This window comes from Cricetulus griseus, chromosome 3 (genome assembly GCF_003668045.3).
Source record: "Cricetulus griseus strain 17A/GY chromosome 3, alternate assembly CriGri-PICRH-1.0, whole genome shotgun sequence".
Lineage (NCBI taxonomy): Eukaryota > Metazoa > Chordata > Mammalia > Rodentia > Cricetidae > Cricetulus > Cricetulus griseus.
Window position 1 is genome coordinate 90,402,226 of NC_048596.1, and position 23,905 is coordinate 90,426,130.

The following is a 23,905-nucleotide window of genomic DNA, read 5'->3' on the forward strand; positions in this document are numbered from 1 at the left end:
CTATAGATGTCTGTTAAGTCTATTTGAGTCCTAACCTCCCTTATTTCTGTTAATCTTCTATCTGGCAGATCTGTCCAGTGTTGAGAGTGGGGTATTGAAGTCTCCCACTATTAGTGTGTGGGCTTGATTTGTGATTTAAGCTTTAGTAACGTTTCTTTTACAAATGCAGGAGCCCTTGTGTTTGGAGCATAGATGTTCAGAATTGAGATTTCCTCTTGATGGATTTTTCCTGTGATGAATGAAATACCCTTCTTGATCTTTTCTGATTGATTGTTTGAAGTCTATTTTGTTAGATACTAGGATAGATATACCAGCTTGTTTCTTAGGTTCATTTGATTGGAAAAAATTTTCCCAACCCTTTACTCTGAGGTAATTCGAGTTTGAGGTGTGTTTCTCTTATGCAGCAGAAGAATGGATTCTGCTTTCATATCCAATCTGTTAGCCTGTATCTTTTTATAGGTAAATTGAGACCATTTATATTAATGGATATTAATGACCAGTGATTGCTAGTTCCTGTTATTTTTGTTTTTGTTGATGGTGATGGTATTGTGTGTTCAGTTTCCTTCTTTGGGGTTTGCTGCTGTAAGCGCATCTATTTCCTGTGTTCTTGTGGATGTAGGTGATTTCCTTAGATTGGCATTTTCATTCTAGTACTTTCTGTAGGGCTGGGTTTGTGGATAGGTACTGTTTAAATTTGGTTTTATCATGAAATACCTTGTTTTCTCCATCTGTGGTTATTGAAAGCTTTGCTGGGTAATGTACTCTGGGCTGGCATCCATGATCCCTTAGTGTCTGCATAAACTCTGACCAGGACCTTCTGGCTTTCATTGTTTCCACTGAGAAGTCAGGTGTAATTCTGATAGGTCTGCCTTTATGTTACCTGGCCGTTCTCCTTTGCAGCTCTTAATATTCTTTCTTTATTCTGCATGTTTATTGTTTTATTATGTGATGAGGGGACCTTTTTTTTTCAGTCTATTTGGTGTTCTGTAAGCCTCTTATATTTTCACAAGCATGTCTTTCTTTAGGTTAGGGAAGTTTTCTTCTATAATTTTGTTGAATATATTTTCTGTGCTTTTGAGTTGGACTTCTTCTATCCCTATTACTCTTAGGTTCAGTTTTTTTCATGGAGTCTCACATTTCCTGCATGTTTTGTGTTAAGATTTGTTGAATTTAAAATTTATTCTTTGGGCTGGAGAGATGGCTCAGAGGTTAAGAGGTCCCGAGTTCAATTCCCAGCAACCACATGGTGGCTCACAACCATCTGTTATGAGATCTGGTGCCCTCTTCTGGTGTGCAGATATATATGGAAGCAAAATGTTGTATATATAATAATTTTTTTAAAAAAATTTATCCTTTGACCAATGAATCTTTCCTCCAAATTATCTTCAATGCCTGGAATTCTCTCTTCCATCTCTTGTATTCTGTTGTTTATGCTTGCATTTGTGGCTCCTGATCATTTACCCAGATTTTCCATTTGTATTTTCTTTATTGCCTCTATTTCAGATTTCATATCTTGAATCATTTCCTTCATTTGTTTGATTGCTTTTTCTTGGTTTTCTTTAAGGGATTTGTTGATAACTTCCAATTTTTTGTTTGTCTTTTCCTCTTTTTTTTTTTTTTTTTTTTTTTTTTTTTTTCCTAGACAGGGTTTCTCTGTGGCTTTGGAGGCTGTCCTGGAACTAGCTCTTGTAGACCAGGCTGGTCTCGAACTCACAGAGATCCGCCTGCCTCCCGAGTGCTGGGATTAAAGGCGTGCGCCACCAATGCCTGGCCCTCCATTTCTTTAAGAGAATTTTTCATTTCCTCTTTAAGGGCCTCAATCATCCTCACAAAGTTATTTAAGTCATTTTCTTCTACTTCGTCTGTGTTGGGATGTTCAGGTCTTGCTGTTGTAGCACCACTAGTTTCTAGTGTTGCTGTATTGCTCTTTATATTGTTGAGTGTTCTTGTTGTCTATGCATCTCTTCCTCTAATCGGTATAGGTGGAGCTTGTGCTTGAGGGGGTTCTCTCTCCAGTTGGTATAGTTGGGGGCTGAGGCTCCCTTGACTGCTCCTTCAGGTACAAGTAGATCAGAGCTTCCGGTGAACACTCTTCCTGATGGAAGTGGACCCAATGCTCAGCTGGTCACTCCTTGAGGTGCAGGTGGGGCTACAGCTCCAGTGGATGCTCCTCCCATTGGAGGTGTAGATGGGGCCGAGTCAATATAGTAGTGGGATATCTCCCACGGAGAAATGGCAGTGGATGCTAGCTGGGTCACAGGTGATCTTTCCCAGAGGAACTTTTTTTTACAATAGTTTCTGGAAGCTACTGCTGTTGCTTCACCTGGTGCTCACTCCTCGCTCCTGCGACTGAGACTAGGGCCTCCCTCTAACACTGCTCCTAGTTCTGAGGCTATTGGCTCCCTTGACACTGCTCTGGGCCTGAAACTTGGGCCTTTCTCTGACCTTTCCAGGCCTCTTACTGATGCTGCTCAGGGCCTGTAACTCGAACCTACCTCCAACGCTGCTCCTGGGTTTGGGACTGGGACCTCGCTCTGACACTGGTTCTGGTTCTGAGACTTGTGACTCCCTTGATGCTGCTCCAGGCCTGAATCTCAGGCCTTCCTCTGACGATGCTTCTGGGCTGGGATTCAAGCCTCTCTCATTGACACTGCTTCCGGTCTTGCACATTTACATTTGTAATGGCACCCCTACTCTAGGCAGTGTCATAGTTAACACTCTGAATCTGAAGAATCTGTAGCACAGGCCGGGCATTGGTGGTGCACGCCTTTAATCCCAGCACTCGGGAGGCAGGCAGATCTCTGTGAGTTTGAGGCCAGCCTGGTCTCCAGAGTGAGTGCCAGGATAGGCTCCAAAGCTACACAGAGAAACCCTGTCTCGAAAAACCAAAAAAAAAAAAAAAAAAAAAAATCTGCAGCACAAATTCTAGTGGGTATTAATAATAAAATCCCTGACAGGGCGATGGTGGCACACACTTGTGATCCCAGCACTCAGGAGGCAGAGACAGATGGATCTTTGTGAGTTCAAGGCCAACCTGGTCTACAGAGATAGTTCCAAGACAGCTAGGGCTGTCACACAGAGAAACACTGTCTTGAAAAACCAAATAATAATAATTACAAAACAACCCAGAGACAGATATTGGGATTAAAGCTGAAGATCAGAAAAGCAAAAGTGACCAGCCACTAGAGAATTCTCACCTCTAACAATGCCCAGACCAAAAGGGCAATCCTGTCAGACTGCATCTCCAGACTGCGTCTGTGTCCACCAAACCTCAGACTGCATTGAGTTCCTGTCTCCTCCCACTTTATATTCCTCTCTAATGCTGGGATTATAAAGGTGTGGGATCCCAAGTGCTGGGATCACCTTTGTGTGAACTCTTTCTCTTTTAGACTGATCAATTTCATGTAGCTCAGGGTGGCCTTGAACTAACAACAGAGATCTGTCTGCCTCTGTCTCACAAGTGCTGGGATTAAAGGTGTGAGTCACTACTGCCTGGCCCCTGTGGCTAACTAGTGTGTCTAGCTTTGCACTCTGATCTTCAGGCAAGCTTTATGTGTTAGATCGTAAACAAAATATCACTACAAGAATTAATTCTGTGCAGCAGTGGGCACCACACTTAACTATTAGCAAAAAGTAACCATAAAAGTGACTTTGCAGTGCTACAAGGAAGCAGCTGAGCAAACAGCAATTCCCCTTCTGACTACTTCCCAGCAATATTACCTGTCTAGGCTGTTGGAATTAGGTCTAGGCAGTGGCTTTCGTGGGTGTTTTACTTCCCTTTGTTAGAAATATGGGTAGCTGATGGCCTGATGGGACACCTTCTGCAACGCATATTCTGGAATGAAGCCATCCTGGCAGTAGCCACCCCAGACAGCTTTGTGTTTGATGTGAGTCAGACAGTTCATGAAGAGTCCCCTCTGTTTTCCAGCTTCAGTGGTGGCTGTCTCAGACCCTGTCAGAGTGGAAGCATCTTCATGAGCATCTCTTGGTTCTTTCTTTGCACATCTGGTTTGAGTCAGAGTTGAGGGGCTCCTCTGTCAAGAAAGACTTAACTGCCTCAGCCATTAGTGTTGGGACATAGGCCCACAGTCAGCCTTTAGCTTTGGTCATCAGATTTCCAACAGGCTCTCCAAGAGTGAGGAAGGTGTTTGAGACACACACTCCAGGTATTATTATTAAAGTCAATCTGTTCAAAAACCCTGCCGAGTCCCAATAAATCATCAAATCCAGCTATACGCTAACCATGCTGTTCATCTGGGCCCAGTACAGAGGAAACTGTCTCTAGGCACCTCCTGACCTTCCAGAAAATACTCATCTGTCAAACTGTCCTTTTAATTTCTTTGCAGGAAATTGAAAAATTGGAGCATAAATTGAACCAAACTCCTGAGAAATGGCACCAGCTATGGGAAAAAGTAACCATGGACCTGAAGGATGAGCCAAGAACAGACCATGTGAGTTGGCAGAGGCCCCTAAGCTTTGGAGGGTGTTAGGTCAAATGGGGCCCACAGCCCAGAGCCCAGAGAAAGTAGTAGAGTGGGGTCATGCCCTGGGGGTTCAGGGCAGAACGTTCCAGATGACCAAATGCTTCCTGAATGTCTCACTCCCCACAGTGACATAATGCACATGTTTCAGGCACTGAATCCAGAGGAAATTAGTGGGTTCTCTATCTCGGTGCCACTGTGGTCTCTGCTGACCTACCACAAAGGACAGGGAATGCCAAGCCCATGTTTGCTCCAGAGAAACAAGCAAAGAGAAATATTCTAAAATGACAACATATGCTACTTTCTGTTTCCCAAACCTCCTTTTCTGCTGCTTCCTGTTTCTCATACCCCATTTCCTATTTCTGATATTAGAAACATTTATCAAGCACATGATACGTCCAAGGGACTAAACCCTGTGCAGTCCACAGTGAGCAAGGTTTGTACCTCATGCACAGGAGGAATGCAAAGAAGTGTCACAGCTATAACTGGCAGGGCCACCCCTCAAGCCCACAGCACGGGGAAGCAAGGATGCACGAGTGTTCTGAAGAGCACTTCAGGAGACAAGACAGGTGGCCTGAGAAGGTGGCCTTGATGAAATGGCCTCGGGCTCCATCTTAGCTCCACATGGCTGTTCAGGGACTGTTGCCTCTTGGGCATATACGGCTTCAGCATCATCCTTTTACCCCAGAAAAACAAAATGGTTTCTAGATTTTTTATATGAAAGTAGGGTGTATATTTTTAAAATAACAGTACACAGAAGATTACCAAGAGGTGAAAATTACCCAGTATATAACCTAGAAATAGGAGATTTACTGTGTGATATTTTAAAACCTGCCTTCTTGTTGGCATACATGCCATTCATTTGCATCATTTTGGTTGCTGTCTAGAATGCCATTGAGAAGTTATTTTTTTGTTTTTTTAACCAGTCCCCAAATAATGGGTACTAAGTTGTTTCTACTTTTCATAAAAAATAAAACAGAAGAAATATTAGACACGTGTTGGCTCACTAGTCAGTTTTTACCCTAAACTTCTGGGAAACTTCCTAGCTCCTATTTTGTCTTTTTCAGACCCAAAGTCACTCATCGGGGTCCCCAGGTCTTGTGTCCACCAATGTGCCTTCCTATCAGAAGAGGCCTGTGCTCCACCCACTGGACCGCAGCACTGTCGAGGACCAGAGTGCCACCATCGCCCCATCCAATGGTGTAGAGCACAGGGCAGCCACGCTTTACAGCCAGTACACATCAAAGAACGATGACAACAGGTGACATTACAGGGTCCTGATGTTAGTCTTAGCCAGCCCTGTGCAAACAGCCTTGCCAGACTTGAAATGGATTTGCTTTTATTCTGTGGGTTTTTGGTTTTTGGTTTTCTTAAATGCTGTGTTTTAGATGGTTCTGGGGGTGGGGATCACTATTTGGGAGAATGTGTGTCAGGCAATATTTTTTCAGTGGCACACATCAGAAATCCCTCTCATCCTGGCTGAAAGAAAAGGAATGTCCTCATATAAACTAGGGATGACATGCTAGTGTCTCTCACAGAATCTTCAGACTTCTGTTTCCAGCTCTGTTTTCCCTCGGTGTCACAGCATTCCTAGCATAGCCGAAAGCAAGGAAACCAAGAATTCGTAGCCAGTGGAGTGTGGCAGTCCCAGCAGGAGGAGTCAGTCTCTCCCCAAATGGCTAGGGACAAAACTCAGGGAGAGCTCTCATTAGGGAGACAGAAACCTGATAAACAAAAGGCAGTGTGTGTGATTTTGTAATGAAGTCAGAATAAACTTTCCTGTTGCCCTTTCTTGTAGATCCTTTGAAGGAACGCTGTACAAAAGAGGAGCACTGCTGAAGGGCTGGAAGCCCCGCTGGTTTGTTTTAGATGTAACAAAACATCAGGTGAGACCTAGTCATCTCAAGCCCTCTTATGTGCTTCTCACACACAGCATGCTCACCTAGGGCTTCACCTTTGTAGATGGTAGCTCTTCCAAGGCCCCAAATGTCCCTGCGCCCGGGCACTAACTGTTGGAAGGAGATTTTTAAAGCAGCCTTTACCCAGAGCCCAGCATGCTCAGGGCACTGGAACTCTTAATGCATAAACGCCTCCTCCTTAACACCCAGGTCTAAGAAGCATCTGTGAGCTTTAGCCCTGCTGCATGTGGATGTGAGCTATGTGCCTCCCTCTCTCCCAGGGTACAGCTGTCCATCTTTGCTGCAGAAACCATCCAGTTATGACAGATTTGTCCAACATTTATTGCGCCCCACCTCACTGTACTGGTTATTTAGCAAGAAAGTGCTGTTCTTCAGAGATGGGAGCACTGGGAGGGAATGTGCCCACCCAGTCCTGGGACTCACAGCAGGCTAGATTAGACCTCACTAAAAACTCTTTGGCCTGCTTTACTATTGTCCTAGCTGCTACAAGTTAGGCTTCATCTCTTTGCTCCTGTAATTTCAAAGGACTCTTATCCAAACCTTCTGCCACCGCACTCTTCATTTGCAAAAGAAGTAAAGCCTCTTTTTAGGCTGAATTGCTGTGGTCGGAATGCAGAGACCATCAGGAAGGACCTAAAGCAGTGGTTCTCAGCCTCCCTAATGCTGTGACCCTTTAATACAGTTCCTCGTGTTGTGTTGACCCCAACCATAAAATTATTTCATTGCTACGTCACGTCTGTAATTTTGCTACAGTTAATGGGTCATGAACATCTGATATGCTACCCCCAAGAGGTCACAACTCACAGATTGAGAACTGCTGTTCAACTCTGTGACCTGACAGCACTCCTATAGGACAGTATCAGGAGGACCCCTCCAGAACAAGGCTGGTCTGGGGCTACGTTTTCCTCTGGTTCAAGGGCTTTTTTGGTTTTTTGTTTGTTGACCCTTAAGAATATTGAGATTTGCAAATATACAGATAGAAGCCCTTTTTAAATCTGTACTTTAAAATAGCAGTGTCCCTGAAATCATAGAATCTTCACTGTGTAGAAAAGTTCCATTAAACCACTAAATATAGCATAAGAAAAATCATGATTTTTCTATAATTTAAAATTATATCAAATTATGCTTGTATTCTTACCAATCTTCTGGATTTCTTTAGCATGGAAGTATATAGCTTTTCCATTTAGTCCTGCTCATACCATGCCTGGGGGTGCGGGTAGTGGATCAGTGATGGAAATGTCAATCACAGTCCTGCCATGCACACTGGGAGCCGAGCTAGGCCAAGAAACCTTTCACCAGCAAGCTCTTGAGCTTTTAAAATACTTCATTTCTTCTTATTCCAAAGTAATACATGGTTATTGTGCCAAATTTAAACATCTCATAAAGCTCTAACAGCCCCAGAGCTGGCAGCTAGGAGCTGTCTGTGATGTCCTTCGGCACCATTTTATACTGCATGTCTGCTGCTTGCCAGCTTGCTGTTCATTTCAAAGCCTTCCTTGTCTTTTGTCCATCTCATGGCCATGCTGTCACTTAGAGAGCCAGTGCTCAGTGCTGCACTGACAAATGCAGCACCAATGGAGGCCACAGCATTTCCTGTTGGAAGTTGAGGTAGGAGAGAGGGTCCACACATACACATACTCATTTTAGCCAACATGACTATATTTTTTCTAACAAGTGTTGTTCCCAGTAACATATGGGAACCTTACTATCTTGCTGGGCATTGCCAGTCACTGTAGTATTTCTCAGACTAAGGTGGACTCTGGGTGATTTCATTTGTCAGGCAAAGCTGGGGAGATTCAGGATGTTTGTAGCTAGGTGATATTTCTCCTGTGATTGCCCATTGCAATCCTTTGGTCATTTTCAGGTAGGTTGTTTATCAGTGTCTAGGAATTTTTTGTTTTGTTATTGTTTTTGTTTTTTCAAGGGAGTTTCTCTGTATGTAGACCTGGCTGTCCTGGAACTCACTCCGTAGACCAGACTGGCCTTGAACTCAGAGATCCTCCTGCCTCTGCCTCCCAAGTGCTGAGATTAAAAGCAAGAGGCAGCAAGAGTTGTTTATGCTAGGGTAATATCCAAACAGAGGAAAGTGATCAGATACAGCTTGGAAAGCCATGTCACTTCTCATTTCTGTGTTCTCTATGTCTCTTTTTGGTCCTAGCTTCGATACTATGATTCGGGAGAAGACACAAGCTGTAAAGGACATATTGATCTGGCTGAAGTAGAAATGGTTCTCCCTGCTGGACCCAGCATGGGAGCCCCAAAGTATACAAGTGACAAGGCTTTCTTTGATGTGAGTTCATCTTCCCTGCCCCACTGTACATCTCTCATCATCTCCCAACAGTTGAGTTGGTAGTCACTAGAGATGGGTGTTTTATGGCTTTGGGTGAGTGGCAGACTAACACCTGACTTCCTTTTCACACAGCCCAGAGCCTCTGCCCCCTCCTCAGCCTTACTACAGCACTGTCACTTTGGAGAGGAGAAGAAAGTCAGGCAGAGTAGAGCACAAGAAAAGCTGACATCTTCCTGCAGTTTCCTTTGAGGAAACCAGGGGTGGGGAGGTGGCCTCAGGACCAGCTGGTGCCTCTGGCCTCTCATACACAGCACCAAAACAAGAATGGCGAGATAGCATCATAGCCTGTACAGGGGTGGGTAATGTGACCTCCCACTTGGTGACACTGGCTTTATCCTCAGGATATCCTAGATAGCCATCTGTTTTTGCATGGCCTTTAGAATACCCCACAGCCCATCTCAAGGTGACAGATGTTAGAACAGGCAGTTATGTCTGTCCAGGATGGGACTAGTTTGTCACTCACCCAAAGCCATAAACTCTTGCTTTATATCTGATCCTCTGTCATTGGTTCTGTAGCTCAAGACCAGCAAACGTGTGTATAACTTCTGTGCCCAGGATGGACAGAGTGCCCAGCAATGGATGGACAGGATCCAGAGCTGCATCTCTGATGTCTGATGACCATGATTGGCCAAGCACATGAGCAGAGGAACATCTGCCAGACAGGAGTGCACAGTGGTCATCCCAGGGTCTGAGGTTCTGCTTATCCTGGCCCCTCTTGAAGCAGTTGCCTTGTCACACAGGTCTGGGTAGGAGCCCAGACCCCCCTCATGGCATCATTCCAACAGGATTTAAGCGATTGGGGGATCAGAGAGAAAGCTCCCATACCTGCTGCCATCATCTCCTAGGCAAGGTAGCTACCACCTGAGCCTTCGTGAAGGTTCTTTTTGTTCTCCAAGGCCATAGTTTCCTTCGAGAACTTTGACAACAAAAATCCATACCCTCAAAAGGTCATCGTCTGTCTTACATATGTTTCCCATCTGTAACACCTACTTTTATGCCTGACCTTTGCTCGGTTCTCTGGTGCTGCCAAAAAGGTGCTTTCATGGTCCCCACCCTGCCATGGAGCATCACAGCAGGAGACATCACTACTCTACTCGGTGGCAGGCAAAAGGGAGTGCCCAGGGTTCTCATGGGGAAAGCAACAGTGACACAATAAGACATGGGCCAGTGCAGGAAAACCACTGCCTCTAACCACTGGTCTCTGAGGACATAGTGCCTGTGCCCACTCCTGTTCCTTGACAGCTTTCTGTGAAGTAACAAGCAGAAGTGAGACCCCATAGAACACTGGCATTGAGCTCCTAACCAAGAAGCAAGTTGGAGACTGAGGCCAGCTGCTTGCCAGCACACATCTGGGACAAAGCCAGATAACCAGACAGCACTGCTCCTGAGAAGTAAGAACTGCTCTAAAACACTCAATTACAATAGCCTTGTTTCTTTAGCCTAAAACTCAAGGCGCTGTTCACCTCCATGAACCTGATGAGCAGCTGCTGGGCCCCTGGTGGCTTGATTGATGTGTTTGTTTTGAAATGTTAATATGTTAAATACCAAACTAATATTTCAAAATATGTATATATGATTTCTATACCCTGATTTTTCAGATAGCTTGCTTATAATTTAATATAAAAATAACTAAACTGATTCATAAGATTTTAGTATTAAAAGATTGTTCCCTTTTTAAAGAAAACTACTTTGTAGATTAAAAATAAATCAGATTTTCAAATTTAAAATTATCAACACACTAGAAAATAGAATTGTATTAATATATAAGAAATTGGGAAATAAAAATGAAGGAATTTTTTATCACATTCATTTTATAAATTTGCCACCTGTGAAAATGGTTTTTGCACATTATTTGTATTTTTCTTTGTATATGAAATAATTTTTTGTACTTTGTAAACTATGGATCCCATTGTACTTTAGCTCTTTGAGACTGTGCCCACTACTGCTTTTATAACTGGATCCTTTTAACTTTCATGAAGGCATAACAAAGCCTTGAGTCCACTAACCACCGGAATTAAATTTATTTCTTAAGAAAAAGTGTCTTGTGTTACTGTAAAGTCAAGTTCATTCTTCACTGTCCAGTACTCAGGTTCCATCTGAACCATGACCCATTTGGGCCTTGGAAGCCACAGAGATGCTGGACCGCAGCCATGAGCATATGGATCCTGAACACAGTTCTGTGGCAGTTAGGGGAAAGCCTCAGCCATCCTCTGCTTCCCCAGTAAACTGGACCAGAGTTTACTACTGGTGTATGGCAGATTATTAAGATCATAGGCAGATGACATTGAAGTCCTATTGAGTCATAGACTTTTCTGGACTGGGGAATTGGTTTCAGTTCTAAATGACACTCTGGTTAACTCTCTGGAGTTTACCTTACACTGCCAAAAAGAATACCAATCCTTATCTCAGCCTTCAGCAGGTCAGAGTGCTCCAGGGGCTTCAGAGGCCTGACCAAAGCAGTGCTAGTCCCTCCTTGAGCCTCCAGGTACATATGATCCAGCCAATGGGTCTCAGGCCTCCTCAATGGCCACCCTAGGACCTGCCACATTGCCCTACTGTGTCCCTGAAATTCAGGAGGGAAACGAGCCAGGGGCTGAGCATGTTCAATGCTCACAGTCAGTACTGAGATACTATTCCATAGCTGCAGCCAAAGCTAAAGGGGAAGGACAGACAAGCCAAGGCTGTATATCAAGTCCCTAGCTGTGGCTCTGGGAGATGCAACCATCAGGTCTTGCTAGCATAGGTCCCGTTATAGCCAAGTCCCTACTCACCACCACCTCCACTCCAGAACCAGGACTTCTACTGCTAACAGCTGGCTGCCTCCATGGAAACTGGCATGTTAGTTATTTTGTCATGATTTAAAGAGTTGTTGAATAATACCTTCATAGGATGAAAACTGTCAAAGAGCCTAGGTTGATCAGCAGGCAATGCCCTCAGTGGGATTCTAGGTATGTGCACCTTGCCCTGCTGTTAATGGCATTCTTTATATAACCCATTATCCAAAATGCTGTTTCAGAAATTCATTAATACAAAAGAAATCATGAAATGTTTCATATTTTGTCCATAAGTCCTCAAAAGCCAGGATGTATTTTACACATACAGCACATCCTGGCTTCAACTAATACACTTTTGCTTTTAGATACTAGTTCTGATACTCCAAATACATGTCACTTTCCCACCCAGTCCTACACCAAGTGGCTGTCCAACAATTCAGTTTTGATACCAATTCTCAAGAGATGGCACAGACTGCAGGGGTGTGGGGCTTAGTCCACAAGACCATCCACAGTTATACATCGGGATGCTGCCAAGCCCTCTCAGACAGAGGAATTTGCTAGTGCAAATCAGCCCTGAAACATACACATTTGCCAGTGCATTAGAAGAGACTTAAACCTAGGCCATTAAATGGAAATCACATAGGGTATAAGATAGGAGGGCCATGGCAAAAAGCCTGATGGCCAGTCAACCACTACCTCTCTTAATCTGCTTGTTGAGTTTAAATAACTCCAGCCACCTGACCGACCACCCCTGATCAGAGACCTGAAATTGCCACCCTCTCTTCCTGTCACTCCTTTCTGGTGATGAGCCCAGTCCTGAAGCTACTAGAGGCACTACCCTGCGTCCTCTGTTAGCATGAACACAGATGTGGTTGAAAGGGGCTCACTATAGACAACAAGACCCTCCTGTCACCCAGGACATTCCAAGAGTTTTAGCAGCCATGCACCATCTGCTTGCACAGCCCTGTGTATTGAACCATGTACTTCCACAGAGCCCTGCTCTCACTGGTCCTCTACTAGATGATGCAGTAGAGCCGATAGCCTGCTCAGAGCATAGGCACATCAGGAAGGCCTAGGAGCAAGACGCTTGGGTTGCTCTCTTAATTCACTGTGTGACCTTGAACCAGTCCTCTAATTCTGCTGGGCTTTCACATATGACAAAGGACTCAGGAGGCCAAAAGGGCACGCTCGCTAGTAGAGTGCAGGAGCCCCGGGGCCATCCCTTACATTGATTCCAAACTTGACCTTGGCAAGGACTTACATTCCAAACTGAAGTTTAAAAGAGCAACTGAAAAGAAAATCCACATAAAACAAAGATTCCAGAGATCAGGGTGCAGCCTGGTACCATGTGCTTAGCACGCGCCACACCCTGGTTCCCATCCCCGGCACCAAAGCAAATAAAGATTCTGACCAAATAGGTGTGGGGTGGGATTTAACCTGCCATTTCTAACTCACTTAAAGGCGACACTTCACAGCTGGTCCAAGAAGCACCCCAGGAGTAGGAGTCATGCTGTCTCCATGCTGGGAGAAGGGGACACCAATGAAAGGACATGCAGACAGAGCCAAAAAGCCACAAAGCAGATGTGACCTTTGGGTCATCTTCCAGAGATACTGGCCTATTCTGAGCATAGGTTGCTTCCCCTGATTGCAGAGTCCAATGTGGTCAGCCACCTCAAGACCAAGTTCCAGAGACCTACTGAATGCCCAGTCCAAAGATACAGGTTCCACCCAGGGTAGCACTAGACCAGGAGACATTACATACTTACAGGTTGCTGCCAAGTCGGTTACAGTTGCTGATTGCTAATGTCTAAAGACCAGACAACAAGAAGAGGGACTACTGCATGCCCAATGAAGCCGACCTTGACACGGTTGCCTTGGCCCATGAGGGTGCCTATCTTGCTACCATATTGGACATTCAAGGGAAAGGTACATCTTCTTTCATTGGTGACAGACCACGGAGCAGCTGGGACATTGATCAGAGGCTCTCATATCCTTATCTGAGAGGTGTGCTCCAAGGCCACCACCAGTGATCTAGAGATTCAGCTCTCTTGAGTTCTCTGCCCAGAGACAAAAATTGCAGCATTTTCAACATGCCATCAGTGCACACAGAAGCTCCTGGCCATGAGCAGTCAGCTCCTCACTTCCCTCAGCCTCATTTGCTTCACCTAGAAGTGAGAAATAAACACTGAAAAGCTGGCCTGGCTCAGTGGATGAAGGAACCTACCACCACGCCTGAGGCCCAAGTTCAACCCCTGGAACCCACAGGGTGGAAGGAAAGAACTACCTCCTCAAATGGTTCTGACCTCCACATGTGTGCTGTGGAACTCAGGTGTTCATGTACCACACATACATACATACACATATACACACACATACACACACACACCCCCTACCTGGCTGACAGGAACTCTTACACCCTTTCAGACATGGGCCCACCCTCACCTGGGTCCCACCTGGCTTTGGTGACCTCTTGCCACCACTAGCTGAGTTAGTTGATCCAGGGAAGGGGCTGTCTGCCATGGCCATCATTAGCTTGGCCCTAGACAGGGCGGCTGGGAGCCTCACCAGTAAGAGGTAGCAAACCTTTCCCTCCCTAGGACCCCAGTACATGGTCCTCAGCCTCTTCCCTGCCCCAAGCATAGGCTAGAACCTGCTATGAATGGACTGGTCATACAAAACCCCTGACCATTGTTTAGTCATTCAATATGCATCCACTGGTGTTGTGTTGATGCTGCTCAGATACTCTGGACCCTAAATAAAGTCTGCAAGTGTTGTTTGTGTCCAGGGTAGCCAGAGCCATTCAGGTGAAGGCAGGCAGGAGCCAGCAGAAAGTCTGCAGTGGGGCCAGAGACTTCCTGATCAGCCACATTTATGTTGACTCTTAGGTGAGGTGATGGCTGAGCAAAGGTGAATCAGGTGAAGGCAAGGGAAAGAAGCCAAGCCAGTGTGCGCTCTGGGGCGAGGAGCACTCAGGGCAGGCAGGTTGGGAACTGCTGAGGCTGTTCAAGCTTGATGAGGCCCAGGGCTGGATAGGCCCAGAACTACAGACAGCTGGAGGCACCTACAGGAGCTGGGCCCTATCTGGTGGAACAGAATGGATTACCAGGCATCAAAGAATGGCCGTGGGAGGGGAGGGCTGGCCAGGGAGAGAGAAGCCAGGCCTTGCCAGGACACATGCCCATTAGGAAGCTGGAGACTTTTCCGGGGTTAAATGGCCTTGTCTAAGGTCACACAGCAGAGCCTAGTGGAGGTAGGATTTGAGCCCAGAGCTGTCTGGGTGTATCCTGTGTGTCCTTGTCCCAGCTAGGCCATAAGGGGAGACAGTGACTCTTGCCTGGCCAGGCTACTCGGACAGCTGTTCAAGGCCAGGAGTCCCCTCCTGGGGACCAGACAGGACATAAAGTTCCTTCTGTAGGAGGGAAGTTGAGCCTTGTAGTGAGAACAGAGGCCCCCAGCAGACTTAGCCCCTCACACTCTGCCACACACAACCAGAGCATTAACAAGGCACATCAGCCATTCTGCATCAAGAGACTCCTGACGCCTTTCCAAGAGAAGCCCAGCCCCCGCCTGCCCCTGCTGCCACACAGCCCAACCATAGCTGAACCTTCTAGGAAATCCAGGCCTGGGCAAGAAACAAATGGATTTGGTCCAAGCCCAGGAGGTGGTGCCTTGCGACCCTCAGTGAGCCAGGCTTCTTTCTCCCCAGGCTCCTGTAGCCTCAGTATCTTCTGGCTTCCGACTTCCACTCTGCAGGCCCTGGCCTCAGACAGCCAAGACTTCAACACCAGATGCCTGGACAGACCCCCACTCTGGCCACATCGGATCCATCTCCTCATTCCCCAAGGTCCCCTGAGGTTCCACATTCAGTACAGCCCCAGCCAGAGGAATGTGAGCCATTCCCGGCATCTCCTCCCCTGTGGCCAGCCCGGAGAGGGGCTGGGGCCTCTGGGCCTTGCTGACAGGAAATTAGCTGGGCCGGGCCTTCCCCGCTGCCAGCTGCTCTGCTGCCCCTGACCTGTGTTTTCTGAAACTTGATCCTGCAAATTTCAGAACTTCTTCCAGGTCCCCAGGATGTCTGTGGATCTCTGCACGTCTAGCAAGCCTTGGAGGGCTCGACCTGAGACTGGGCCCCATGGAGGTCTGGAGCTCTGTCCTGAATGGGCCTCACTCCTCTAGACCATCGACCCCTGAGCTCAGCAAAGCCAGCCTAGAGACAGTGACTACAACTGGAAGAGCGCCCCGAACACCACTTGTGAGGCTACTGTGTGCTGGGGCTCAGTTGGTAGAGTGCATGTAACACATACACGAAGCCCTGGGTCCCTTCGCTGGTACCACATAAGCCAGGCCACCATGTACCAGGGCATGATCCCAGCAGGAACAAGACAAGCTCAACTCAGAGGCTGAAGTGCCGAGGGGAGATGGTGGTTTGTTGGGAGGAGGTGGTGGGGGGCTGTCGGGGGCATCAAAGGAGAAAGGCACAGAAGAAAATGAAGGTACCAAAGGAGGACCAGCCATCTGGGCAACCTGGGCTACAAAGGGAAGCACAGTCTCAAAGAAACAAAAGCAAAGCCCTGAGGGCAGGGGTCAATTGCAGAACACAAGCCTAGGGGGTACAGGGCCATGGGTTTGATGCCAGGCTGTGGAATGGAGGGAGGGGTGTGAGTGTCAAGGAAGCAGGCCAGGTGTGTAAGAGCTAACTGGGGGGATTTCCATGAGATTAGAAGGAGGGTGTAGGATGTGGCCTTTGTTTCCAGGCTCCCTAGTAAGGCCACAGGTAGCAAAGGTCTCTATTGAGAGGTTGACACTGCCTGAGCTGGCAGAGGGACTTGCCAAGGTTACTCTGAAGTGACTGAGCTAAAGTAGCATACAACCCATAGTTACCCAAAGAGATGGAGGCAGCTCTGGGCCACCCCCAACCCCGAGAAGAAATGCCAATGTAGACCCTGAGGTTAGACACCAGGGGCTCAGAGGAACTGTCTCTAATCCTGCAACGAGGGCACTGAGTTGGCAGTGGCCTTGCCCAGACTGTTCTTCATGTCTCCACAGCTCAGGCCCGTGCCCTCATTCCTTCTGGGCCCTTTCAACTCTGAGGGCCGGAGTTAAGATAGGGGTCTCTCATGCCTAAAGTAAGGTTGTCTTAGCCCAGTGTTGGTGGCTCATGCCTTAATCCCAGCACTCGGGAGGCAGAGGCAGGCAGATCTCTGTGAGTTCGAGGCCAGCCTGGTCTCCAGAGCGAGTGACAGGATAGGCTCCAAAGCTACACAGAGAAACCCTGTCTCAAAAAACAAACAAACAAACAAACAAAAGTAAGGGTGTCTCTACCCCACAGGCCTGCCGAAGTCATCACAGGAAATCTGCTAGTGGGCAAATCTGAGCCCAGAGGCTACACATCCTTCCCTGTCAAGAGGCTGTGAACCAAGAAATGGACGTCTTTTGTCAAGCCATCCCTGTCCCCATCATGCCTGCCCTACTCTGTTTCGTTCCAACCTCACTGCCCACTCCTCCTAGGTGTCCTTCAGTGTGCATTCTTCCCAGAGTCACCTAGGGCTATCCCTCAGATCCTACCTAGTCACTGATGATCTCTGATCACGACTTCAAATGCCATCTGACATACTTGCAGACTTTAAGCCCAGATCAGGCCTCTCCTGAACCCCAGACTCCCATGTCCAGCTACCTTCTGTACGTCTGCTTGTAGATGCCCTAACCTGCAATTACTGAAACTAAACCCTGCACCCCACCCAAGGAAACCGCCCCCCCTGTTCTTTAGAAATGGAAACTTATCTTTCCTGTCACTGTGGCCAAGGCTTAGGAGTACTCACTCCCTGTCTGAATGTTCTTGTCCTCATCTGGCAGTCAATCAAAATGCACCTAAGCTAAGCCCCTCCTCCTGCCGCCAGCAGAGTACCCCAGCAGCGGGGCTGTCAGATGCCACCCTCACCTTTCTAGCTTGTTTTAGAGCCAAAGCCAAATGGGAGACATCAAGCAGAGTGACGTTCAGTGACCTGGGACTCTTCGGAGCTTGGTCTTCTCAGTAGCCCTCTTGGCAGCCTCAGAGCCTCACCTGCACGAACACCCCACCCCTGACAAGTGTCTCAACCCCCGACCCCCAAGACATAAAACTTTTAGTTTCAAACTGAGTGGTGGCAGGACATGCCTTTAATCCCCACACTAGGAAGGCAAAGACAGGCAGATCTTAAGTTTGAGGCCAGCCTGGTCTACAGAGTGAAATCAACTTGGACAGTTTCTATTCAGACATCAGCCCAGTCCAGGAGAGGCTGACCCAGGATGCATAGGAATTGAGACAGAATCATGTCCTCAGTGACCTTTCAGGGAAAATCCCCCATTTACCATCTCATACACAATTGGGGAGTTGCATATGATTATAATTAGATGCATTGTGGGCAGGGACATCTATAGTAGATTAAATTATATATGACCAGTCAATCAAAACAAAAACACTTTTCAGAATATAGAAACCTTGTGGCCTGGCAGAGCCTGGTGCCAATTCCAGACTTACTAGGTAGGGACAGAAGGGTTAAGAGTTAGAGGCCAACCTCAGCTACTTAGCCAACTTCAGGCCAGCCTGGGCTACATGAAACCTCATTTAAAGAAAGTGGGGGTGAGCCTCGTATAGGTGCAAACAGCACTGGGTGTAAACCTAAGGGAGGAATGAGCAAGAGGGGCTGCGAGGGCGACTGCTATGCCACAGGACAGCTGGGCAGGTCACTAAGGGAGGGGTCCACAGGGAAGCCTGAGGGCCTCAAAGCTCCTGGCCTCCCTTGTCCTCATCACCACAAGGTCTGCATGCTGTTGGCAGTCTAGTCCCTGTGTTCCCAGACATGCCCTTTCCTGTCTGGTCCTTCAATCCCTGCACTGAAAGCAGTCGACTTAAATGGCTTCCTCCTGCCTATCTGCCTATTCATCTCTCCATCCTTCTGCTCTCCCTTCAGCATACACCCAATCCTCTTTTTAACATCCACAGTCCACTAGTCCCATATGAGCCGGCCCGTCAGCCATCCATGTACGGAACTCTCCACCCAGCTGTCTTGTCAAGGGTACTACAGCTGTGCTGAAACACATGACCAAGAAAAGGTTTGTTTCTCTCACACTTCCACATCACAGTTTTATCACTGAAAGCAGGTAGGGCAGGATCCTGGAGGCAGGAGCTGAGGCAGAGTCCATGAAGGGTGCTGCTTACTGGCTTGCTCAGCTTTTTTTCTTGGGGGGGGGGGGCGGGGGTTTCAAGACAGGGTTTCTCTGTGTAGCTTTGGAGCCTGTCCTGGCACTCCCTCTGGAGACCAGGCTGACGACGAACTCACAGAGATCTGCCTGCCTCTGCCTCCTGAGTGCTGGGATTAAAGGTGTGCACCACCAGCGCCCGGCTCAGCCTTTCTTATGGAACCCAGAACCACCAACCCAGGGACGGCACCACCCACAGTGGACTGGGCCCTCCCCCTTCAATCACTAATTAAGAAAATGCCCTACAGGCTTGCCCACAGCCTAATCTTATGGACACACTTTCTCAGTTGAGGGTCCCTCCTCTCAGATGACTCTAGCTTGTATCAAGAGGACATAAACTAGCCAGAACAACTGATCCCTTGCCTCTCCTGGCCTCCCACAGTGCCAAACCTCAGCTGCTCTCCCTGACCCCTTCACGCCTTCAAAACCAGAACCACCTGGGAGACCAAGCCCAGGTACCAGCACTGGGTATAACCTTGGCTGCCTCTGGAACACAGCTCCGTGGGTTGGCCCTGAGGAAACACTTCTCAGAAGATTTCGCCTCAACAATGCTGCTCTCTTCTTAATCTCCGCTAATTTCTCAGCTCCAGCATTATCCCTGTAACACAAAGGTTTTACTTTAATGGTTCTGCTCTCTCGCTAATCACAGCCTAGTCTTTAACTCAGCTGACCAGAACTGCAGATTCTTCTTTCTTTTTTGGGCTTTTCAAGACAGGGTTTCTCTGTGTAGCCCTGACTGTCCTGGAACTCACTCTGTAGACCAGGCTGGCCTTGAACTCAAGAGATCCACCTACCTCTGTCTCCAAGTGCTGGGATTAAAGGCGTGCGCCACCACACTCAGCTCACAGTGTTATTTAAAAATTTATAATGGCCCTAATATATGGGACTCTCAAACTTCCCTCCGGAACTTTATTGATAAGCCAGGCCTGCAGCATCTGCATTTCTCTTGACATTCTCATCTTCTAAGCTCCCAAAGAACAGCTCAACAAGCTTTGAACACTCAATGGCTTTTCTAGCCCAAAGTTCCAAAGTCCTTCCACAATCCTCCAAAAACACACAGTCAGGTTGTCACAGCAGTACCCCCTAATCCCAGTACCAATTTCTGTGTTAGGGTTATTATTGCTGTGATGAAACATCATGGCCATAGCACCTTGAGGAGAAAAGGATTTATTTAGTTCACACTTCCATCACTGTTCATCCCAGAAGGCAGGTAGAGCAAAAAAAGGGCACAAACCTGGAGGGAGGAGCTGATCAGAGGCCACGGAAGGTGCTGCTTCCTGGCTTGCTCCCAATGGCTTGTTCAGCCTGCTTTTTTATAGAACCTGGGACCACCAGCCCACACAGGTGGCCTTATCTAGACTGGGCTGGGCCCTCCCCCATTGATCACTAATTAAGAAAATTACCTACAGGCTTGCCTACAGCCTGGCCTTATGGAGGCATTTTCTCAGATAACTACCTAGTGTCAACTGACATAAAACTAGCCAGCACACTACAAGTGTACCAGCCTTTCAGAACACCCAGATGGAGTGGACCCAAAAGGGTGGCTGGAGCACCAGGGGAGGAGGCTGGCTGCCTGCTAACCACAGAGAAGCCACAGAGCTTCAACAAAAAAGCAGATCTTTATTTTAGAGATGCCCTGCAGCTGTGCTTAGGGAAAACGGGGATTCTACCCAGTCCCAATGGATACATCTTCGGAACATGCCCACAGGAACATGCTCCTGTTCCAGGAGGGCTGTCAGGGAGTGTGCTATGAGACTGGGTCTCCTTGGGAGATCGGAAGCTACACCCATAAAGTCTCACAGACAAAGAACCACAGGCAACTAAGAAATTCTGAGAGTGAGAGAAACTGTCTTCCCCAAGGCAGAGCACACCAACTGACTATCCAATACCGAATGGTCAGCCTTGAGAACATACGTACAAGTAACACAGACTGAGAAGTTATATTTAGGAATATATATGTACACACACATGCATATATATGTGTGTAACAACAACTAATGGGGAGGAGAAGCCATAAATTTGAAAGAGAGCAAGAGGGATATATGGGAGGGTTCGCAGGGAGGAACAGGAAGGGGGAAATGATGTAATTACATTATAATCTCAAAAATAAAAGAAATAATAAAGAAGAAAAGATTCCAGAAACAAAGGAGTGGCCCTGGGAGCAAGCCCAGGCCAGAGGGCTGTCCCTGCCAGATGATGGACAGCTCAGCAGGGGGCCTGTGTTATGCAATCGCAGGCAGGCCCCTGCCTCCCCCAGGGAGTGCCAGCCAGAAGCAGTCTTCTAGTTAGTGTGCACCTCTCCACCCTTGACCCACAGTTCCAGACGCCAAACAAGTGGCATTGGCAGGGTCCAGCCCGCAGGTCAAGCCTGGCTATGGGGAGCTGGGCCTCTGTTCATTTTCTCCAAGCCCGCAGAGGCTGGGACTGGGGCCCAGTGAAGTCACCGCCTGGGAAGCGGCACTGGCTCCCTGCCCACCCATGGAGGCTATATTTGGAGTAAGACAACTCCCTGCAGACACAGAGCTTGGGACCCACCCAGAGGAGCTGCCCTGACCAATTTGATCAAGCAGAGGGGTTGACACCCATCTCTTCATTTGTATCCATTCATCCTGCTCTCTTGCTCATTCAACAAAGGTTTATTGGCCCCTAGTATGAAGCAACCGGTACATTGGGCTGTATCTTGAGCATTCTTCCGTATGTGGCCATGTGGGTATTTGCATCTAAACAGGGGTGGCAGCACACACTCTTGGTGCCCTTCCTCTGAGTTGGCTGGCAGTGGTGACTCACAGTCAGGTGCACCCTGTCTGTATGTACCTGTGTACACATGCGGGCCGGCACGTGCTCCCCAGGGAATGATAATGACTCAGCTGCAGAGGGCATCTGGGTACCTGTGTGGATATGTCTATGGGTGCAGCCCTGAGAACAGGCTCTTGTTCCCTGGGGTTGTGACTCAACTGCACATGGTGACCCAGGAGCCCACAGGCCAGCTGTGCCTTTTCAGCTTCCAGCAACTTGCCAAGCCAAATAGACAGTGTTGGGTGTAAATATTCTCTCACAGAGTGCCTGGAATACTGTGAGGTCGGGTGACCTCAGGAAGCCAGAGAACTGTAGTAATTCTGACCCAACAGCAGTGGCCTCGGTGCCCAGACCTTGACTCCCTCAACCTTTCTGCTGGTGCCTCCTGGAGCCTCCAAGATAACGCTCTCCTGACCCCATGAGCACACATGGGGGCACCAGGCTCAGAGTCACACACACTGGGTTGTGTCCTTCAAACTGGCAGCACAGCCTGTGTTCCTGCCATACCCCAAAATCCCTCTGCTGCAGCCAACACAATCAACCAGCCCTTAGCATGCTGAGCAGGGACCAGCGCTGATCCCTGGGGCTCCCCACAGGCGGCTGTCCCATCTTCACCTCGATGCTCCATCTGTCGTCCCTGGCTGTCTCTGTCCTTATCTGTCCCCAGTCTATCTTTGTCTCTTCTCCCCGTCAGGCTGTCTACCACAGAGGCCTCACTAGAGCCGAGGTGCTGACAGAGAGGGGGTGTGGGGTGGACACTCGGTGTCCCTTTCTCAGCCTTATCAAGAAAACTGAAGTCATTGCTCAGGGGGCTCAGGCTGGAATTTCGCCCTAGATGACCTTGCTGGGTTTTGGGCCTCTGCAGAGACAGCTGGGGTCAGGGAGTCAGGAAACAGGCCCCTTCTCTCTGGCTGCTGACCCTCCCCCATCCCCAAGGCGCCTCCAGCCAAAACTCCAAGCTTGCTGGCTTGTTCCCAGAAGGCACTGTAAAGTAGGGCCAGGCACTAAGCTGTGGTTTCTGGACCAAGGATGCAATGGAGGGCCTCCTCAGCTAACAGGAGAAATGCTAAAAGCCTCAGGGACAGGGAGGCCAAATGACCCCATACCATACCTTAAGCCTGCCTGCACCATGGATGTGGGGGGAAGCTCTGGCATTGGGGTCCCCTCATTTGGTTTCTCTGGTCTCAGAGCCTGTGGCTCCCTGGGGTGACTGACTTCCTAAGCCTAACTTTTCACATCTGTAAAATGGGTAAACCATGCCAGCCCTTTGGGTTTGGAAGATATGATGAAATTAGGTGGGGTCTGGCTCCCAGCAGTGCTCAGAGTTGAGGCAGTCCCCACTGACAGGACCCTGAGATAACCAAGCATCATCAGCACCAGTCTTAACCCTCGGGCATGGTACATGGCTGCCACCTAGTGGTCACCTAGCAGAAGTGCATAGCAGCACTGAGGTCCCAGATCCAAAGGGCCTTGCTGACTGTCCCAGAAGGTGACATCACAAGTGCTTTTCTCTTTTCCCCACCTTGGGTTTCACATCATCTTGTAACAGTAGAAAGCTACAGAAGTTGTTTGTTAGAAGACAGGGTTCAAATGAGCCTGCCCATCAAGGAATCTGGGAAGTCCCCTCTAAGGCATTCAGGGAGTTTTTACCTTCTAGTATCCGATTGCATGAAGACTTCTTGGGAGAAATGGAAACTAGATGGTGGGATTGGCTTTCTTTAGTAAGAAGGGAAAATGTATCCCCAACCTTCCAGGCAGGAAGGGGTAGCTGCTGTTCCCACAGCCAGAGCTAAAGTGTAGACCAGCACCAATCTACCCAAGCTCTGATGGAGCCCAAGAGGGCAACATCCGGGACATGTTTGAGGACTGGCATTTATACAGTGTGCTGGGGAAGTTGCCTGGTGTGGAGCTCTGGGCTCACCTGTAGAGACTTCTCCACTTGGCATGGCTGCTGAAGGAATAGCAGAGATGGCATTCAGAGCGGCAGGTTAACTCCTAGAAGACAGGGCATCTCTTACCATGGCACAAAACTTCAGTGGCCACCCAAGCAATCACAGGTGCAGGAGCAGAGGTGTGGGTCCTTGGGGACTTGCTGGGTGGTGACAATGCCAGCCCCTTGAGATCCTCTCAACAGCCCCTTGCTGGGGTCTGGGAGGTAAGCTATGAGATGACAGGAACTGTGTATTTCTGGGCCTCATTCTGGGGCTCTTTGGTTCATTCCTCTTGGACAGCTGAGAAGTTGAACACCTGACTATGGGGCCATAAAAAGCACCTAAGATATTTCCCTAATTCTCCAGAAGCCTTGCATGAGCAACCTACTACAGCCACCTGCCAGAAATCCCCACA

General features: G+C 48.1%; 1 protein-coding gene across 2 annotated transcripts in view; it reads left to right on the forward strand.

Moving 5' to 3' along the window:
- Sbf2 (SET binding factor 2) overlaps positions 1 to 10,787 on the forward strand; it is a 342,185-nt gene extending 331,398 nt beyond the window's left edge. For both annotated transcript variants that reach the window (XM_027410074.2, XM_027410075.2), the window contains 5 exons: positions 4,347 to 4,451; positions 5,549 to 5,742; positions 6,280 to 6,367; positions 8,559 to 8,690; positions 9,267 to 10,787. In XM_027410074.2, the coding sequence (XP_027265875.1) occupies positions 4,347 to 4,451; positions 5,549 to 5,742; positions 6,280 to 6,367; positions 8,559 to 8,690; positions 9,267 to 9,365 (618 nt within the window). In that variant the 3' untranslated portion in view covers positions 9,366 to 10,787. The remainder of the gene's footprint in view (positions 1 to 4,346; positions 4,452 to 5,548; positions 5,743 to 6,279; positions 6,368 to 8,558; positions 8,691 to 9,266) is intronic.
- Positions 10,788 to 23,905: the final 13,118 nt, after the last annotated feature.